This window comes from Candida margitis (genome assembly GCF_024628925.1).
Source record: "Candida margitis strain CBS 14175 chromosome Unknown scaffold7, whole genome shotgun sequence".
NCBI lineage: Eukaryota > Fungi > Ascomycota > Pichiomycetes > Serinales > Debaryomycetaceae > Lodderomyces > Lodderomyces margitis.
The window spans coordinates 95,248-112,299 of record NW_026261806.1 but is presented as its reverse complement, the minus strand read 5'-3'; the positions used below and the strand labels follow the sequence as shown (position 1 = coordinate 112,299).

The window sequence follows — 17,052 nt, the reverse complement described above, 5'->3', positions numbered from 1 at the left end:
TTTTATAAAGTTCAGATGAGATCAAAAATTATTTCATCGCTTCCAAGCTAAAGGACCCAAACGATGGCGAAAAAGGGAAAGGGTGCTACAGCAGATGCTGCGTTTAACGAGCTTTTTAAGCCAGAATACAAGGGCAAGCATTTAACTGATGAGATCAACACTGCCGAGGATAAGTGGAATTTGTTGCCAGCATTTTTGAAAATCAAGGGTTTGGTTAAACAACATCTAGACTCCTTCAATTACTTTGTTGATGTGGATTTGCGGAAGATATTAAGCGCCAATTCTCTTGTCCTATCTGATGTTGATCCTGATTTTTATGTGAAATACATAGACATAAGAGTGGGCCACAAATCTACATCGCCACCAGGTACAAAGGAAGTGATACTACCACCTCATGAGTGTAGGTTGAGAGATTTAACCTATAGTGCTCCCATTTACGTCGATGTTGAGTACACTAGAGGTAGAAAGATTATTAGACATTTTGACTTAGAAATTGGAAGAATGCCGATTATGTTAAGGTCCAACAAATGTATGTTGGACGGAATGGATGATAAAATGATGGCCCAAGTTGATGAATGTCCTCTCGATCCAGGTGGATATTTCATTGTAAATGGTACAGAAAAAGTAATATTGGTTCAGGAACAATTATCAAAGAATAGAATCATCGTCGAAGCGGATGAGAAAAAGGGCATAGTCCAAGCTTCTGTTACGTCCTCCACTCATGAGCGTAAATCCAAAACATACGTGATTACCAAGAATGACAAAATTTACCTCAAGCACAATTCTATTAGTGAGGATATACCTATTGTGATAGTTTTAAAGGCAGCGGGTGTGATTTCAGATTTGGAAATTTTACAACTTGTTTGTGGGTCAGACCCCAACTATCAAGATTTATTTGTGGTAAATTTCGAAGAGGCTGCCAAGTTGGAAGTGTTTACCCAACAACAAGCTTTGCTTTATTTGGGAAAGAGGGTAAAGACTATTAGAAGAGCCGGTGCGCCGAAGTTATCTCAATTGCAGGAAGGTATAGAAGCCATCGCCACCACTATCATAGCGCACTTGACTGTAGTTGACTTGCAGTTTAGAGAAAAGGCGTTGTACATGGCAATGATGGCCAGACGTGTAGTTATGGCCATGCACAACCCCAAAATGGTGGATGACCGTGATTACGTCGGTAACAAAAGGTTGGAACTCGCTGGGCAACTAATGTCCTTGCTTTTTGAAGATTTGTTTAAAAAATTCAACTCCGACTTCAAGGCCAATATTGACAAAATTTTAAAGAAGCCTAGCCGCACGTCTGAATTTGATGCTTTATTGTCGATTAACATTCATTCCAACAATATAACTATGGGTCTAAACAGAGCGATATCCACAGGTAACTGGTCTTTAAAACGTTTCAAGATGGAAAGAGCTGGTGTCACTCACGTTTTGTCTCGATTGTCGTACATTTCTGCCTTGGGTATGATGACGCGTATCTCATCACAGTTTGAAAAATCAAGAAAAGTTTCAGGTCCTCGTGCTTTGCAACCTTCGCAATTTGGAATGCTTTGTACAGCCGATACTCCTGAAGGTGAAGCTTGTGGTTTAGTCAAGAATCTAGCGTTGATGACGCATATCACTACCGATGATGAAGAAGGGCCGATCAAGAAGTTGTGTACCGCGCTTGGGTGTGAATCGATCTTGGGATTAGACTCGGCGACTTTGCACGTTGAGGGAAATTTTGGAGTTTATCTCAATGGTACCTTAGTAGGTACTACTAGATTTCCAGTTAAGTTTGTCACTGATTTTCGCCGATTGAGAAGGGCAGGTAAAGTGTCAGCATTTGTGAGTATTTACACCAATACGCATCAACAAGCTGTGCATATTGCTACGGATGGTGGAAGAATTTGTCGTCCGTTGATTATCGTGGAGAAAAATAAATCCAAAGTAGAAGCAAAGCATTTGGCTAAATTGTTGAATGGCGAGTGGGAGTTTGACGACTTTTTAAGGGAAGGACTAGTTGAGTATCTTGATGTCAATGAAGAGAACGATTCGTTGATTGCGCTATATGAAAAGGACATTGGGGAGAATCCAAATGCCACCGTGACTCACTTGGAGATAGAACCATTTACTGTGCTAGGCGCAGTTGCGGGTTTAATTCCTTACCCTCATCATAACCAATCGCCTAGAAACACTTATCAATGTGCGATGGGTAAACAAGCTATAGGGGCTATAGCGTACAACCAGTTTAGAAGAATTGACACCTTGCTTTATTTTATGGTTTACCCACAGCAGCCAATGGTAAAGACCAAGACTATTGAATTAATCAACTATGATAAATTGCCAGCCGGGCAAAATGCTACTGTTGCGGTAATGTCATACTCAGGTTATGATATTGAAGATGCCTTGGTGCTTAACAAGTCGTCATTGGATCGGGGCTTTGGAAGATGTCAAGTAGTTCGAAAAAATACTGTACAGTTGAAAAAGTACCCCAACCACAGCAAAGATATCTTGTCAGGAATGAGGGTGGACGAAAATGATCAGCCAATCTTTCCTCACCAAGCTTTGGGTCCTGATGGGTTGGGTGAAGTGGGCAGCAGAATTGAAAACGGGCAGGTCTTTGCCAATAAATGTGTTCCTACTAACTCTGGCGAAACAAGTTTGGGACAGCCTCAACAGGCTGAAAACCATAGAGAGGCTCCTGCATTTTATAAGGGCCCCGAACCATCATATGTCGATCAAGTCATGATGTCAGTTAGTGACAACGACCAAGCATTGATCAAAGTGTTGCTTCGACAAACCAGAAGACCGGAGTTGGGAGACAAATTCTCCTCGAGACATGGACAGAAAGGTGTTTGTGGAATCATTGTTCAACAGGAGGATTTACCATTTAATGATGACGGTATCTCTCCCGACATTATTATGAATCCACACGGTTTTCCATCGCGTATGACAGTGGGTAAAATGATTGAATTGATATCGGGAAAGGCTGGTGTTCTAAATGGATCGTTAGAATATGGTACTTGTTTTGGTGGGTCCAAGTTGGAAGAGATGTCAAAAATTCTCGTTGACAAGGGTTTCTCTTATTCAGGTAAGGATATGTTGTACTCGGGAATTACGGGAGAATGTTTACAAGCATACATCTTTTTTGGGCCAATATATTATCAGAAATTGAAGCATATGGTATTGGACAAGATGCATGCAAGAGCAAGAGGTCCAAGGGCTGTGTTGACCAGACAGCCTACTGAAGGTAGATCTAGAGACGGTGGTTTGAGATTAGGTGAAATGGAGAGAGACTGTGTCATAGCCTACGGTGCGTCTCAATTACTTTTAGAAAGATTGATGATATCCTCCGATGCCTTTGAAGTGGATATCTGTAACAAGTGTGGCTTGATGGGATATAACTCGTGGTGTACCACATGCAAGAGCACGGAAAACATTATAAAAATGACCATCCCTTATGCTGCCAAACTTTTATTCCAAGAGTTACTTTCCATGAATATAGCTCCTAGGTTGAGGTTGGGTGATGTTTTTTAAATCTGATATACATTTGTAGCGTTAATATAATATAATTGCATATAGAAAACGAAGCAAGATATAGATAACTGGGGGGTTGTTCTTAGTCATGTTTGTGACTTGCGCCATTCTCAAATCACAAAATCAAATGTAAGGAAGAAAATAAAATAAAAGAATAAACAAAATAAACTGTATAACATTACAAAGCTTTGTTTCACCTTTTCTTGTCTTATCAATCCCCATACATTCACAACCTGCTGTGGCCTGTACACATGGTGCTGGTACATATTCAACCACGTACAGTGGTTTTTGCTTTATTGTTGACCTTGTACGTGCTCCTTATTGGCTTTGGACTTGGAGGCCAACTTGATTTCAACTCAGCTATATTTCTTACCAAAAACTCTATACAAGAGTTCAAACAAAAATTAAGTTCAAAGAGCATTATCACGTCAATTGCAGGAAGTTTGCCATATGAAGGTGATCCCGAATACCCTTTGAATAATGTTTTCAATTCATTGTTCCCTATTGATGCGATATTTGAATTCAACACAACGTATGAAGGGAACATCACCACTCACAAATTTGCTGGTAGGTATGCATCATTCAGTCCAATTTTAAATGATAGAATTACCAGTAGGTATAGGATTTTATCTGACAAGGCGTGTTCAAAAGTCACAGTGGACGACTCTGATAAAGTCAAAATTTTAATAGTTCCCAGGGGTGAATGTAACTTTGTCAGCAAGGTGTTGAATATAATCGGCTCGGACGCAAAACCAAAGGCTATCATTATTGCAAACAATGAACCTTATAGAGGCTTGATAACAATGTACTCCAACACATTCAACCAAGATGGGGCTTTGGATATCCCAGTCGTGTTTATTACGTATGAGGACAGCAAGCTACTTGAGGCAGCTGGCCATGACAGCACAGCTTTGCAAATAAGCACTGCTGATTTTGGTGACTGGATCAATGTTCTATTGTCCATAGTTTTGTCACCTCCTTTGTTGATCATTGTCATATATTGCATCATCTTGTGTGGTCAACGGGTGAGAAGAGGACAAATTAACAAACGCAACACACAATTGGTAAAGAACCTACCAGTATATGTATACAACGTTGATCAGTTGATACTGGAGTCTGACTTTGAAAAATGCTTTAAGCTGACCGACCTGGAGATAGCTGATGATCCTGCTTTGTTTGCCAAGAGCGCACTACATCAGAAGTTACATGTTTTGACCTCACCTAATGATTACTTTAAAGCCTACAAATGCTCAATATGTTTGGAAAAATATGAACCATTGAGGTCTAGGGTTTTAGTATTGGAGTGTAAGCATCTTTATCACCAAAAGTGTCTTTCAAAATGGTTGATTAATTTTAGAAGAAGCTGTCCATTGTGCAATAGCACAATTCTAACAGACAACCTCCTTACTGGTCATGAAGTGAACTATGGTAGCATGGACATGGAAAGTGGTGTTACCGAGGGCAGCAGCAGAGAGGTAGAAGTGCAGCGCCCCTTCAATTACAGGAGTGCAAGCAGTCAGAGCCTGTTTCAAAGACCGCTTTTGATGTCAAGACCGCTGGCGATCTTGACCTGCTATAACTCAGATCCTAATGGGGCACAGCTAAGCACCAGTATTGACTCCTCATGAATATATGCACATCTATATGTATACGAAATGTTGGCAGCGAAACTTCCAGTTGTAGAGTTATTGTCAACCCTTGGCCTTCTAAGATCCTCTACGTTAGTATGTGGCTGTAACGGCCCATTGTCACCATTAAGTCAGTAGATGCTAATTCTAATTGTATATGTAAGATATAATGGCTAATTCAAATCAGACTTTAGATCAAGCATAATAATTTATGAGTCCATTTTGTTTTGTAATATTTTTTTTTTCTTTGTTTTTTTTTTGCTTTGGAACTCAAACCCACACTTTCTTTAAGAACGTCAAACCACCGCCAACAATGGAGATCAAGAACGATACCGTAAAGATTAAAACAGAGCCGGACAAGCAAGAGCGGAGGAAAAGGAAGAAGAAGTTGGAAATAGCTTGTGTTTATTGTCGGCGTTCGCATATGATATGTGATGAATCGAGGCCCTGTCAACGATGTATCAAAAGAGGAATCGGGCACTTGTGTTATGACGAACCTTCTAATTCGAGACAAAGGAAGAAAGCAGCTTCATTGAGAAAAACTGAGACGCCACCGGAACAACCACCACATTCAATCCCCGCTCCTGTTGCTGCTCCTCCCGTGCCTGCTGCAACTAGTCAGGAACCAGCTCCCTTACCTCCTCCAATACAGGTAAACCCTGGTCAGCAAAAAACGTTGAAGAATTCGGTTCTATCTCAAACTTTAGCATATAACCAAGAGCCATTATTCTACTCGGAACATGCAGGTAGTGAATTCAGCTCTTTGAATGATTTCCTATCCATCATCGATGATCCAGAATTGGTCAATGGTGCATTAAACGATGACCCCAATCATGCGTTTTGGGGTAACACCATGGCATTTTCTCCAAATAATTTATTTAACCAAACATTTCCTGAGGAGGTTGTTCAACAGCCTGCTCCCGAAGAAAGTGCTCCACAATCACCACGAGAAGCCCAGCCAGTCATTTCAGACTCTGCCAGAGATAAGTTTTTTCTTACCGCGGCAGATCCAACTACCGAGATTTCCCCTGAAGAAAGATTGAAGCAGGTGATTAAAGCAAAACTAGAAGCTGGCCTTTTACAGCCTTACAACTATGCCAAAGGATATGCGAGGTTGCAGCGATATATGGATAATTATATGAATATCTCAAGTCGTCAAAGAATATTAAAACCGTTGTCAATTTTCCGGCCCGCGTTTCGTGCTATTGCAAGAACATTAAAGGATGTTGACTTGGTGTTAGTTGAAGAAAGCTTTGAAAGAATGTTGTTGGATTATGATCGGGTATTTACGTCCATGGCAATACCTGCCTGTTTGTGGAGGAGGACTGGAGAAATATATCGTGGTAACAAAGAATTTGCTTCGTTGGTGGGTGTCACCACAGATGACTTGAAAGATGGAAAGTTGGCCATCTACGAATTAATGAGCGAAGAGAGTGCAGTGAACTTTTGGGAAAAGTATGGTGCTATTGCTTTTGATAAAGGACAAAAGGCAGTTTTGACAAGCTGCAATTTAAGGACAAAAGATGGTATTAAGAGGAAAAGTTGTTGCTTCAGTTTTACTATAAGGAGAGATAGGTATAACATCCCAAGTTGTATTGTGGGAAATTTCATACCAATAGATCCCTAGATGGTACAGTAGATATGTGTTTTATTATGTAACTATAATTCGATAAATTTGATGCTGAGTGATGTCTCATCACTTTGGCTTGAACTATTTCATACAGCCAGTCTATACTACTCTGTGAAAAGCTTTGATTCAGCATGCGATTACTCCAGCATATCTTCATCTTCATCTTCATCTTCCTTCTCCTCCTCTTCCTCTTCTTCCTCTTCTTCCTCTTCTTCTTCCTCTTCCTTTTTCTTCTGCTCCTTTGCCCTTTCTTCTTCCTCTTGTGCTTCCTTAAATAAACGAAGTCTTTCTTCCTTCAATTGTCTTTGAACGACAATGTACTGTCCAAGAGGAGTCTTTTCCCAACTCAAAGCACTGAGGAACTCCTTGACATCTCGCTTGTCACTTGGACCAAATTCAACATTGGACCTTTTACTTGTAATTAATTGAGCATTTGCATTAAGCTTCTCAATCAATTGATTCAACTGTTTGTTGAATTTAATGTTTTTAGACTTTTTGGTAAATCTTTTCAATCCAAGAACAGCTGGAGTTATCAATTCAGGAAATGCAATACTCTTTGCGTACAATCCAAAGAACTCGGAAGTTAATTCAATAAACTGCTCACACAACCCATCTTGGTAAACCTTGGTCCCTAAATAAGCTTGGTTTACCTTGATATTGTGTTCAAAGTCAACAATTTGCAAGGTAGAAGGTTTGGGTGCTTTCGTAATGGCGGTTGACGACAAAATTTCATACAACAACGGAAACAACGGTATGTATACCCCCGTTTTGGACAATCTCAAAAGAGATCTAATCAAGTAAAAACGTAAGGGGAAAAATTGGGCAGTTGGGACTAGTCTAATTGCCCCTAACGTAACTTGCACTAATGGGTAAATCAATTGCTTTAAGGAGGAATCGTCCTTGCAAAGTGACAAAACCCTTGACCAAAAATCAAGTGAATGACAGTATTGCCAATTGTATATAGTCACAAACCCTCCTTTCCCATTTACGCTATTTCTCAAATGTATGGCTAATTGTCTGACATACTCAAACCCAATCTGATATCCTATTGTCTCATCAATTTTAAACAATTCAGCCAATGAGTTTTTGCAAAAATTAACTCTTGAAATGGTATGAGGGTTGGTTTTCCTACAATGTTGCAAGAACGACGAGTAGGAAATTTTAAGAACCATTTCCAAGATTGATTTCGGATATTCTCTCACCACATTGTTGATGAAAGCGAAGGAAGCAATTTGTGTATCGGTCTCATTGGAGCTGGCCCAAACATTTGCCACAGCAGTGATGATTTGTTTCAACAAACGACGGTGCGACAAATAGTATGGAAACACTTCGTATAAAGACGCTAAAATTATGGCTGCAGTTTCAGTATTGGTGATGTCCTTGAGCAAGGTGATGTATGAGCTTGCGTGGGTTTTCAAGATTGAGCCAATTTGACTAGCCTGGGCATTCTGCGGAATCGTTCTAACACCTTGCTTCGTCTTGTACTTTACAATTTCTTGTACGGCCATCGGCACTTTTTTCAAAACCATCAACATCAATTCTGTAAAAGCCTTTGGATCAACCACAGAGTACTTGTAATCTTCTCCACTGTTGATATTCACGGCAGCTTTAAACGCAATAATTATGTTTTTGATAACCTTTGGAGTAGGCTTTTCCAATTGCTTGTCCCATTTGTGGACAAGTTGGGTAGTAATCTCCACCTTTAACGTTGGTTTATTTGTCGTGGCTTGGACTGCATCGCCGTTATCCTCTTCCTCGGCATCAGCTTCCTCATCTTGTTCTTCCTCGTCGTCACTCATTGCCTCCAATGGGTTCACTCCTTCAAAATCCAACAACTGGTTATCATTTTCTTTTAAATACTTGTAAAAGTCAGGATCCTGTTTCTCTAAGTTTTCAAGATTTTTTTTCATATCCTCTTCATCCTCGGAATCTGACAGTGACTCGTCATCTGATTCATCTAACTTCTTTTTACTTTTTTCCATTCCTTTAGGTATTTCAAATCCTCCGGCAAAAAAGTCATCAACCGACATATCCTCAAATTTAGAACCATCTTTTGGTGCCTCCTTCTCCTCCTCCTCCTGCTGCTGCTGCGGTGCGTCTCCACCCTTCTTTCTCAATGCAGCCTTCTTTTTGAAGTCTTGGGCTCTCTTACGATGCTGTATCGTGTGTTTCAAGTGCTTATTTTGAAACTTCTTGGTCTGCTTGGATGTCTTCCCCATGTTGGTTAGATGTTTAAGAATGGATAGGTTTTTCAATTTTTCTAAAAATTATTAGAGATGAGATGATGAGTGGCGCTACCTGTTGTGATAATTCATAACGAGGAAAGTCAGATACACTCCAAAAAGTCGAGAGTTGTGAGTACCTAGACGTTACTCTACCATTGTCTTAAGCTATTTGCGAATTCAAAAGGGTAAGAAATGGCCAATATGTATGTACATGGGGCTTTTACTGGAGACAAGCAAAAAGTAAAAAAAATTATAAAAATAAAAGTTCCTACCCGGATTCGAACCAGGGACAAACAGATTTGCAATCTGGCATTCTAAACCACTGAATTATAGGAACCCAACTGAGCTATTAGCTCGTTTTGTTGACAAAATCAGTTCAAGTATCTTTAAATTATTTAATTTTCATGAGGTATTCACGTGGAGAATGCGTGATTTGGTACTAAGTTACGCCGTTAAGGTCTTCGAATAAAACGTCGGACACAATTTTATCGTATTGTATAGAGCCTTTTAAAGGAAAAGGTTCGGTGTAGACTTATGTTTGATTGTCTGAAGCTAGTTCAATATATTGTTACACTCTCGTTTTCTATTCACGCTTTTACTTTTATGTGCCAAATCCATGCAAAATATTAATTAAAGGAGAAAAAACATGAATGATTTACACCGATAAGCTCCAATGTTAATGGAATGCAGTTTCAGTAAGTTTTAGTAAGGTTGTATTAAATTCTTCATTTCTGTGTCTATGTAAGAGCTATAATTAGTGATACCAGTTAACGGTGCATCTTACACATCAGTGGAAGAGAAGATGTTGCAACTTTTCGAGACAAATAACATTAGCAACAATTTTTTGAATTACAAATATGAAAATTGCAAAGAGCAGAAAGCCTTTTGGTGGCCTGTATAATATCACAGTTGGCCGTTTTTTGAGTCTGTACTATGCTTTGTAGATAGTACACATAGCCAATCGTGTAAGGTATATCCACCAAGAATGGACATATTTCAACACTAACAAAATAATTACCACCAAACACCTTACTATTCAAACCAATACCTGAATGAAACCGCAGTACCAGGTAAGCTCAATAACTTGAAAGTGGCTTTATATTTAAATTATAGCTTTGCATGTCAATACAATTCGGTTGTCAATTTTAATTTTGTCAGCTACCCCAGATTTTGTTTCCATTTTAGTGGGGTTTTGGCACATGCAAAAAGAGAATCGCTCCAGGTGGTGATGTGTACAACAGTAAGTCATTACGACCTATTAACTATACTCTACCATAGCTTTAGTTAGATGTTGTGGCACTTCCATTACCACTGTCAGTTCCGTGTAATAGGGATTCCATTGGTGTCTCGCAACCAGTGCGTGCGTGAAAAATTAACCAATAGAAAACCTGGAATTTGTAACACTCGCACAATTATGTATGACCCGGGACTTTACGCACATTTTTTTTATATATTTTATTTTCTTTTAACCGTTTCCAACCAAAGCCAAAAAAAGGAAAAAGAAAAAACAGAAAAAACTTCAACCATTTACCACAACTCTAAAGACACTAGTTGTTCTTCACTACAGTCATAGCATATATTTATTCATCCTTACATCATGTTCAGATCCTGTCTCCGTAGATCAGTCAGAGGTTTAGCCACTGTTGCTGAAGAAAAAACCCCAAGACTTAAGAAATTTCAAATTTACAGATGGAATCCCGATACTCCAGAAGTGCAACCTAAGATGCAAGAGTACGAGGTTGATTTGAACAAATGTGGTCCTATGGTTTTGGATGCCATCTTGAAAATTAAAAATGAGGAAGATGCCACCCTTACTTTCAGAAGATCTTGTCGTGAGGGTATTTGTGGGTCATGTGCCATGAACATTGGTGGAAGAAACACATTAGCTTGTTTATGCCGTATAGATACCGATACTACAAAAGATACCAAGATTTACCCCTTGCCTCATATGTTTGTTGTTAGAGACTTGGTGCCTGATTTAACCCATTTTTACAAGCAATACAAGTCTATTGAACCATACTTGCAAAGAAAAGACCAACCTGCTGATGGAAGAGAAAACTTGCAAAGTATCGCCGACAGAGCCAAGTTGGATGGTTTGTATGAATGTATTTTGTGTGCTTGTTGTTCAACTTCGTGTCCTTCATATTGGTGGAACCAACAACAATACCTTGGTCCAGCCGTGTTGATGCAAGCTTATAGATGGTTGATTGATTCTAGAGATCAAGCAAGTGCCAAGAGAAAGGCAATGTTGCAGAATTCCATGTCTTTGTACAGATGTCACACTATTATGAACTGTGCTAGGACCTGTCCTAAAGGGTTGAACCCAGGTAGGGCAATTGCTGAGATCAAGAAACAAATGGCATTTGATTAAATAGAGTCACATTTCTTTAATATTATTTCACGTTTAGGTACATATGAAACCTTTTCTGTAGTGACTCTGTTCTGTGGTAACTCTATTATCTAACTATTTTGCAAGGATTGACCTCGGTCGCGAGACTCGCATAATTTTTTCTTTTTTTTTGTTTTTTGTTTTTTGTTTTAACCGAAATTCGCTGTTAAGCGGGAATAACTGACGACACTTTTGCTCCAAAAGTATGCCGAAGCTCTTAGATCTACTCCACGAGGCGATTGAAAAGAAGGTACCTCAAAAGTCGTTTATACTACTACTGGCACTATGCACGCCTATCACTGATGACGAGATTGTGCATATATTTCAATCACCACTCAACGACGAACAAGTGCGCCTTTTCGTGTATTGGACAATGAGTTCAGCATCAAATTGCCAAACTTTTTGGACCAACTTGGGAAAAGTCGAAGATGGAATTCAAGTGAGATATTTGCAAGAGGTGAGAAGAGAGTTCAACCATCAATCTTTTGTGTATGAAGAATTTACAAAATACGCCATTGATTATTTAAATAGCAGCACTGTTTCTTCTGACGTTGTCAACGAGCTTGTACACTTTCTAGGCCTTACAAAGGATTACTCGTCCAGTGAATTTATTGAATTGTTCAAGTTGATCAAGAAAAGTGGATACAACTTGCAGCAGGCTACAAGAGGTGTATTGACATCTGAACAATTGAGTCATTTGGCTGATCTAAATTTGATCGAATCAGAGAGTGTCGAAGATACGCCAGAAATTGGGGTTTCATTAGACGTGACCAATAAGCTAGACACCTATCTCGAGGTGAAACGGAAACTTTGGTTATATCAATTAACTCGTGACTTTAACAAGTTACAACTCTATGAAGATGCTGGTAAATTTTTGACTCATTTCAGGTCGTATGTTGTGAATCAAGAAAATAAAAAAGTGGCAGAGACTTTAGTGCTGCTGTTTCCGTTGAATACTCAGGGATTCCACTTGTTCAATGTTGAAAACTTTATCCTGACCAGAGTGCCAACGATCTTGCAAGAACTAGGTGTGGAAATAGATCAATTGAGCGTGCCTGATGAAGTCAAGCAATTGTTTATATCCAAAACAGATCCGGATTTGAAGAGATTGCAAGACTTGGTAAATACTGATCCCGAGTTTACTTCGTTTGAGGAGAGTGGGTTGGTCGAGTTTGTTACTGAATTATCTAAAAGGGGCTCGCAGAAGGTCGTAAGTGAGATTATATTGGACAATATGAGAGGATTTATACGCGCAAAGCAATTAGAAAAGTTGCATCGATTATTGCTTGCTCTTCTGAACAATGTCGAGATGGTAAACATCATTTTGTTTCATACAAATTTGTCATTATTGTACATATTGATAGATTATGTTGATTTTGAGACATTCACAATTGGTCCAGATGATGACTTTCAAGATATTTATTCATATTGTGGTGTTGGCGTACTCAGTATTCTATTAATTCTCGAAGTTTTCCAAATCGACTTGTCAAAATTAGAGCTAAATTCCTATTCTGTCGGTTTTGTGAATAACTTTTACTATCGATTGGGTGATAATCTTACCAACAACACTCCATTAGAAAAGGATGAAGATGACTTAACAATTATAGGAAACTACAACAATTTGGTGAATGAATGGATCAATGCACTTTTCGACGATTCAAATGATGGACTTTCGGACGAATTAATGAAGAGTTTGAGCATAAAACAAATCTACAAGTTGATGCCCATAATATACAAGCAGGCAATTATGGCAACAAGATTGGGCAAAATCAACTTTGCAATATTGAGTAATGGGCTAGATTATATATCTCAGCCATTCCTTCTACCGGTTACAGCGTGTCTTATCAAATGGATGACAAGGAATAGCAACGATTCAAAATTGTACAACCAAGTGATTACAGAGTTGGTAAAATCAATTGTTGGTCAAGATTCAAACATATTGTCCAGAATTATTTTGAACATTTGTGGCAACGATGTAAACAAAGTTGTTACCAATGAAAACATCAAACAGTATATTCATTATGTGCACGGAGAAAAAAATGATCAATATAGGCCAATAGTTTGGGAAAAAGTCAAGTTTACTTCTAGTTTTGAACAATTTGACCTTTTATTGAAGAATAAACGTGATACAATATTTTATATGATCCAAGAGCTGTACACATTCCAAGAAACAAAGGACGAAAACAGCAAACTTTTCATTAATTTACTAGTTTCAATTGCTATTTCCGATTCGATTGAAGATAGAGGCGATGCGACGTACTGGAAGCAAGAATTGAATAAAGCATTAGATTCACCCACTTCAGGTCGCAATGGTGATAAATCATTTTTGTGCACCTTGGATTACCATTATTCGTCTATTTTTAACGACGATGTCGACAAGACCAATGATGACATGGACAATGGTCTCCCTAGTTCCAACAATAATGATGATGAAGAAGGCGACATCAAAATGGATGTGCCTACTAGTGAGGAGTTGAAAATAGCACAACGTCAATTAATTCTACAGGATAGCTTGCTTGCGCATTTTAAAAGGATCAAGGACAAGACAAACCATACAAACTTATTTTACAAAACAGTGAGACTTTTAACTGACAGGATCTTGGAAGAACTTGACACTTGGAGTTAAAATTGTATATTTACTGTATCGACTATTAAATAAACAACTCTCCGCTTATTACTCTTGGTTTGACTTTAATTTCCTGTGGCTTTTGCTTGATAGGGGGCGGTTTCTTAACTATTGGTGCTCTACTTTCTTCTTGGGGTTTCAGTTCTTGCTCTTCCTCTGCTCCAAGCCCCTTATCCTTCGACACGTTTTTCAGATCAATTTTGTTGACACTCTTGGAAGCACCTCCCCCGCTTTGCATATTCTTGGGTAATTTCCGTTTTGGACCTTTAGCCCTACTCTTTGTAGCATGAGTTAACGTCTTACTACTAGCTTGTTTGCGAGTAGTTTTAGTCTTTGCAGTTTCTGTTTGAGGAAATGTCAGGGCCTTAACCAAAACAGGTGCTTGTGACAATAGGGCACCTAATTTGTCCTCAAAGGATAAATCATCTGGAGCACGATTTATGGTTGGTTCGGGGTCCCGCTTGTTTAAACTGGACTTGAATTCCTCAGTGGCAGCTTTCTTTATTGGCTTCTTAGGAGGTTTCTTATGTGCCAATTTGTCCAACTGTGCCCGCAATTCCTCACTGTCCTTTTGCTCATATGTAGAAGTGTTAAATTTAGGCTTTGCTGGCTTGGCGGGTGCCATTTTCTTCAACTTTGATCTCAACTCAAGAGCATCATTCTCCTCATAATTTACTGCCTTTTCCTTTAGTTTCGTTGGAGATGATCTAGCAATCGAGTTGAATTTTGCTTGGAATTCTGCTGGTGGTTCATGTACAGTGTTGATATTTGGTTTGGGCTTCACCACCGGTGGCTCCTTCTGTGGTATCAATTGTGGCTTCTTCAATTTCAGAAACTGAGACATAAATTCAGGCTCCAGATTATTTGTTGTTTCTGCTTCACAATGAAGTTCCAAATGTTTGGGTTTATTTGGTTTGACAAGAGGAGCCTTTGTTTTAGGTTTCGACTCTGGTGACTTGCTAACCGCACTATCTATCCAACTATTTGGTTTTGGTTTCGTTGGTGTGATTGCTGATGTAGGTGCTGACGAGGAAGAAGGTGACTGCTGCTTCGTACGCACTGTTGATTTCGACGAGGACAATGAAGAAAGCCAGTCAGGTTTGGCGGGTTTTGATTTGTGTTCTTGTAACTGCTCTGAGGCACTTTCAAGTGTCTTTGTACTGGCCTTTCCAGACTTGATTAAATTTTCAATATCACGGAAAGATCTATGCCCCCCAGGTTCGGTATTGTTAGATGGGAGCACCTCAGGTTTATCATAGACCGCTTTTGGCTTCAGTGGTTTGGCAGGTGCTTGCTTTCTGGCTACTGGTTGCAACAAACCAATGGAATCTTGATACTTTCGTGTTGGAAGCCTTGGTGGTGTCTCCTCAGCAATCTTTGATCTACTAGGTAAAGCCGGCGGTTCATCCTCCTCTTCCTCTTTCATGTCTCGCCTTTTTGGCAACGGAGGAGCAACCTCGTCATCTCTTATATTTTTTGACCTATTAAACTTGAGGTTTGGTGCAGACACCTGGTACAGTGATCTAGTACTAGACGATCGGTAATTACTATCATTTTTGACAGGTGAGGCACTGTTCAGCCTTGATCGTAATTCATCAATGTTACGTTGCAAATTTCTTTGTCTTTGGCGATCCTCTTTAAGTCTTTCCTGGGACAATTGCGATAGACTTGATAGGAAATCATCTACTTTCTTGGATGAGGGTGAGACTTCCGTCATTCTTTGTTGCTGTTGTTGGAGGTAAGACTGGCTGAACAAAGAAGTCTATTTTTTTTGGCGCGGCTTCTGTCAAAACTAACAAATATTTGTTTATTCTTCAACTTACTTATTTATATTATACAGGCTTCTTGTATACAATTTCAAAGTGAGAGATGTTGAATAAAGATGTTTCGTCATTGACCCATTCTTCCCACTTGGAAATAACTTGATTACTGACTTCTTCATTTTTCTTTTCATCATTTGGATAAATGACCTCTCCACCATTCTTGATCCTATTATTGGTTAACTCAACCCATTGCTTTTTAGCTTCGATGTCATCAGCCAACAACCAATAGGATTTAGAAGTTGTAATGTTATCCGGCTTATAGCCGGCTTTTACAGCTTTCTCTCTCAACGTTCTTCCCGCCTTAATGTCAGTAGACACCGCATTCTTCGCCTTTTCAACAAAGTAGTTACGGAGTAGTTCGTACTTTTCTGGTGATGCTATAATTGATTCTAAATCGGCGTCTTTGACTGCAACATATCCACCTGATTTTGTGACTCTGGCGAGCTCTTGTAAACCTTTTATTGGATCTTGTAAGTGGATGATGACTTGATGAGCAAGCACCAAATCAAAAGTGTTATCCTCAAAAGGTAACTCATAAATTGAGCCTGTTTGAAATTTGACATTGTTTAAAGAAGGAGCTGCTGTGTTCTTGAATTCGTTAGCAGTATCAATCAACTCTTGTGTTGGTTCTACTCCAATAACCGAGCCATTTTCGTTGAGATAATTCTTTGCCAAATCGACCGTAATCAGCCCCGGACCACACCCGACATCCAAAACTTTGAAATCAGGTCGAAGCACCGAGGTGATGAATTTCGTGGAATTGTCAACTGTTCTCCATGCATGTGTATCGGATACAGATTTCTTGAAACCTTTACTGTAGTATACCTGGTCGTTTGCCATTCTTGGATTGATAGTTGTTGTAATGTACTCTGAAAGCTTATATAGTAGCAAAATTGGTCCTACTCTGATACGCTGCAAATGAGGATGAGAGTCTCTATTTATACATTGTTGTTGACATTCGTTTGATTTTGAGCCATGGTCGTTTAATCCGATCTCTTTCCTTTTTGGACTATTCGCCGAAAGAAAAAGTGCACAAAAAAGTGTAACGTATGACCAAAATTTGCAAGATGCATACATCACCAGCACATCATTTCAGAGAACATGGTACGCAAGACAATAGCGTGACTAGAGAATCTACTTATTTGAAACTATAGTGGGTGCTCAACTGCACCACAGTGATCAATTTTCGCTACAATTTCAATGAGTCCTGAAGGA

General features: G+C 39.2%; 8 protein-coding genes across 8 annotated transcripts; 5 read left to right on the top strand and 3 right to left on the bottom strand. All coding sequences in view use genetic code 12, as the record gives it.

The window, feature by feature from the left end:
* Window positions 1-63: 63 nt before the first annotated feature.
* Window positions 64-3,516, top strand: CANMA_002455 (DNA-directed RNA polymerase III core subunit; the record flags this gene model as incomplete). The annotated part of the gene is made up of 1 exon (XM_051814525.1): window positions 64-3,516. One exon carries the CDS (start codon window positions 64-66, stop codon window positions 3,514-3,516), a length of 3,453 nt encoding a protein of 1,150 aa, XP_051671891.1.
* A 251-nt stretch (window positions 3,517-3,767) lies between these two features.
* Window positions 3,768-5,144, top strand: CANMA_002454 (uncharacterized protein; the record flags this gene model as incomplete). Its single annotated transcript, XM_051814524.1, has 1 exon — window positions 3,768-5,144. One exon carries the CDS (start codon window positions 3,768-3,770, stop codon window positions 5,142-5,144), a length of 1,377 nt encoding a protein of 458 aa, XP_051671890.1.
* Window positions 5,145-5,457: 313 nt separating this feature from the next.
* On the top strand, window positions 5,458-6,771 carry CWT1 (Cwt1p; the record flags this gene model as incomplete). Its single annotated transcript, XM_051814523.1, has 1 exon — window positions 5,458-6,771. The coding sequence occupies one exon, from the start codon at window positions 5,458-5,460 to the stop codon at window positions 6,769-6,771; it is 1,314 nt and encodes a 437-aa protein (XP_051671889.1).
* A 140-nt stretch (window positions 6,772-6,911) lies between these two features.
* Window positions 6,912-8,993, bottom strand: NOC2 (mRNA-binding ribosome synthesis protein; the record flags this gene model as incomplete). Its single annotated transcript, XM_051814522.1, has 1 exon — window positions 6,912-8,993. One exon carries the CDS (start codon window positions 8,991-8,993, stop codon window positions 6,912-6,914), a length of 2,082 nt encoding a protein of 693 aa, XP_051671888.1.
* A 1,603-nt stretch (window positions 8,994-10,596) lies between these two features.
* On the top strand, window positions 10,597-11,370 carry SDH2 (succinate dehydrogenase iron-sulfur protein subunit; the record flags this gene model as incomplete). The annotated part of the gene is made up of 1 exon (XM_051814521.1): window positions 10,597-11,370. The coding sequence occupies one exon, from the start codon at window positions 10,597-10,599 to the stop codon at window positions 11,368-11,370; it is 774 nt and encodes a 257-aa protein (XP_051671887.1).
* A 223-nt stretch (window positions 11,371-11,593) lies between these two features.
* On the top strand, window positions 11,594-14,014 carry MED5 (Med5p; the record flags this gene model as incomplete). Its single annotated transcript, XM_051814520.1, has 1 exon — window positions 11,594-14,014. The coding sequence occupies one exon, from the start codon at window positions 11,594-11,596 to the stop codon at window positions 14,012-14,014; it is 2,421 nt and encodes an 806-aa protein (XP_051671886.1).
* A 25-nt stretch (window positions 14,015-14,039) lies between these two features.
* Window positions 14,040-15,731, bottom strand: CANMA_002449 (uncharacterized protein; the record flags this gene model as incomplete). Its single annotated transcript, XM_051814519.1, has 1 exon — window positions 14,040-15,731. The coding sequence occupies one exon, from the start codon at window positions 15,729-15,731 to the stop codon at window positions 14,040-14,042; it is 1,692 nt and encodes a 563-aa protein (XP_051671885.1).
* A 115-nt stretch (window positions 15,732-15,846) lies between these two features.
* CANMA_002448 (uncharacterized protein) lies at window positions 15,847-16,677 on the bottom strand (the record flags this gene model as incomplete). Its single annotated transcript, XM_051814518.1, has 1 exon — window positions 15,847-16,677. The coding sequence occupies one exon, from the start codon at window positions 16,675-16,677 to the stop codon at window positions 15,847-15,849; it is 831 nt and encodes a 276-aa protein (XP_051671884.1).
* Window positions 16,678-17,052: the final 375 nt, after the last annotated feature.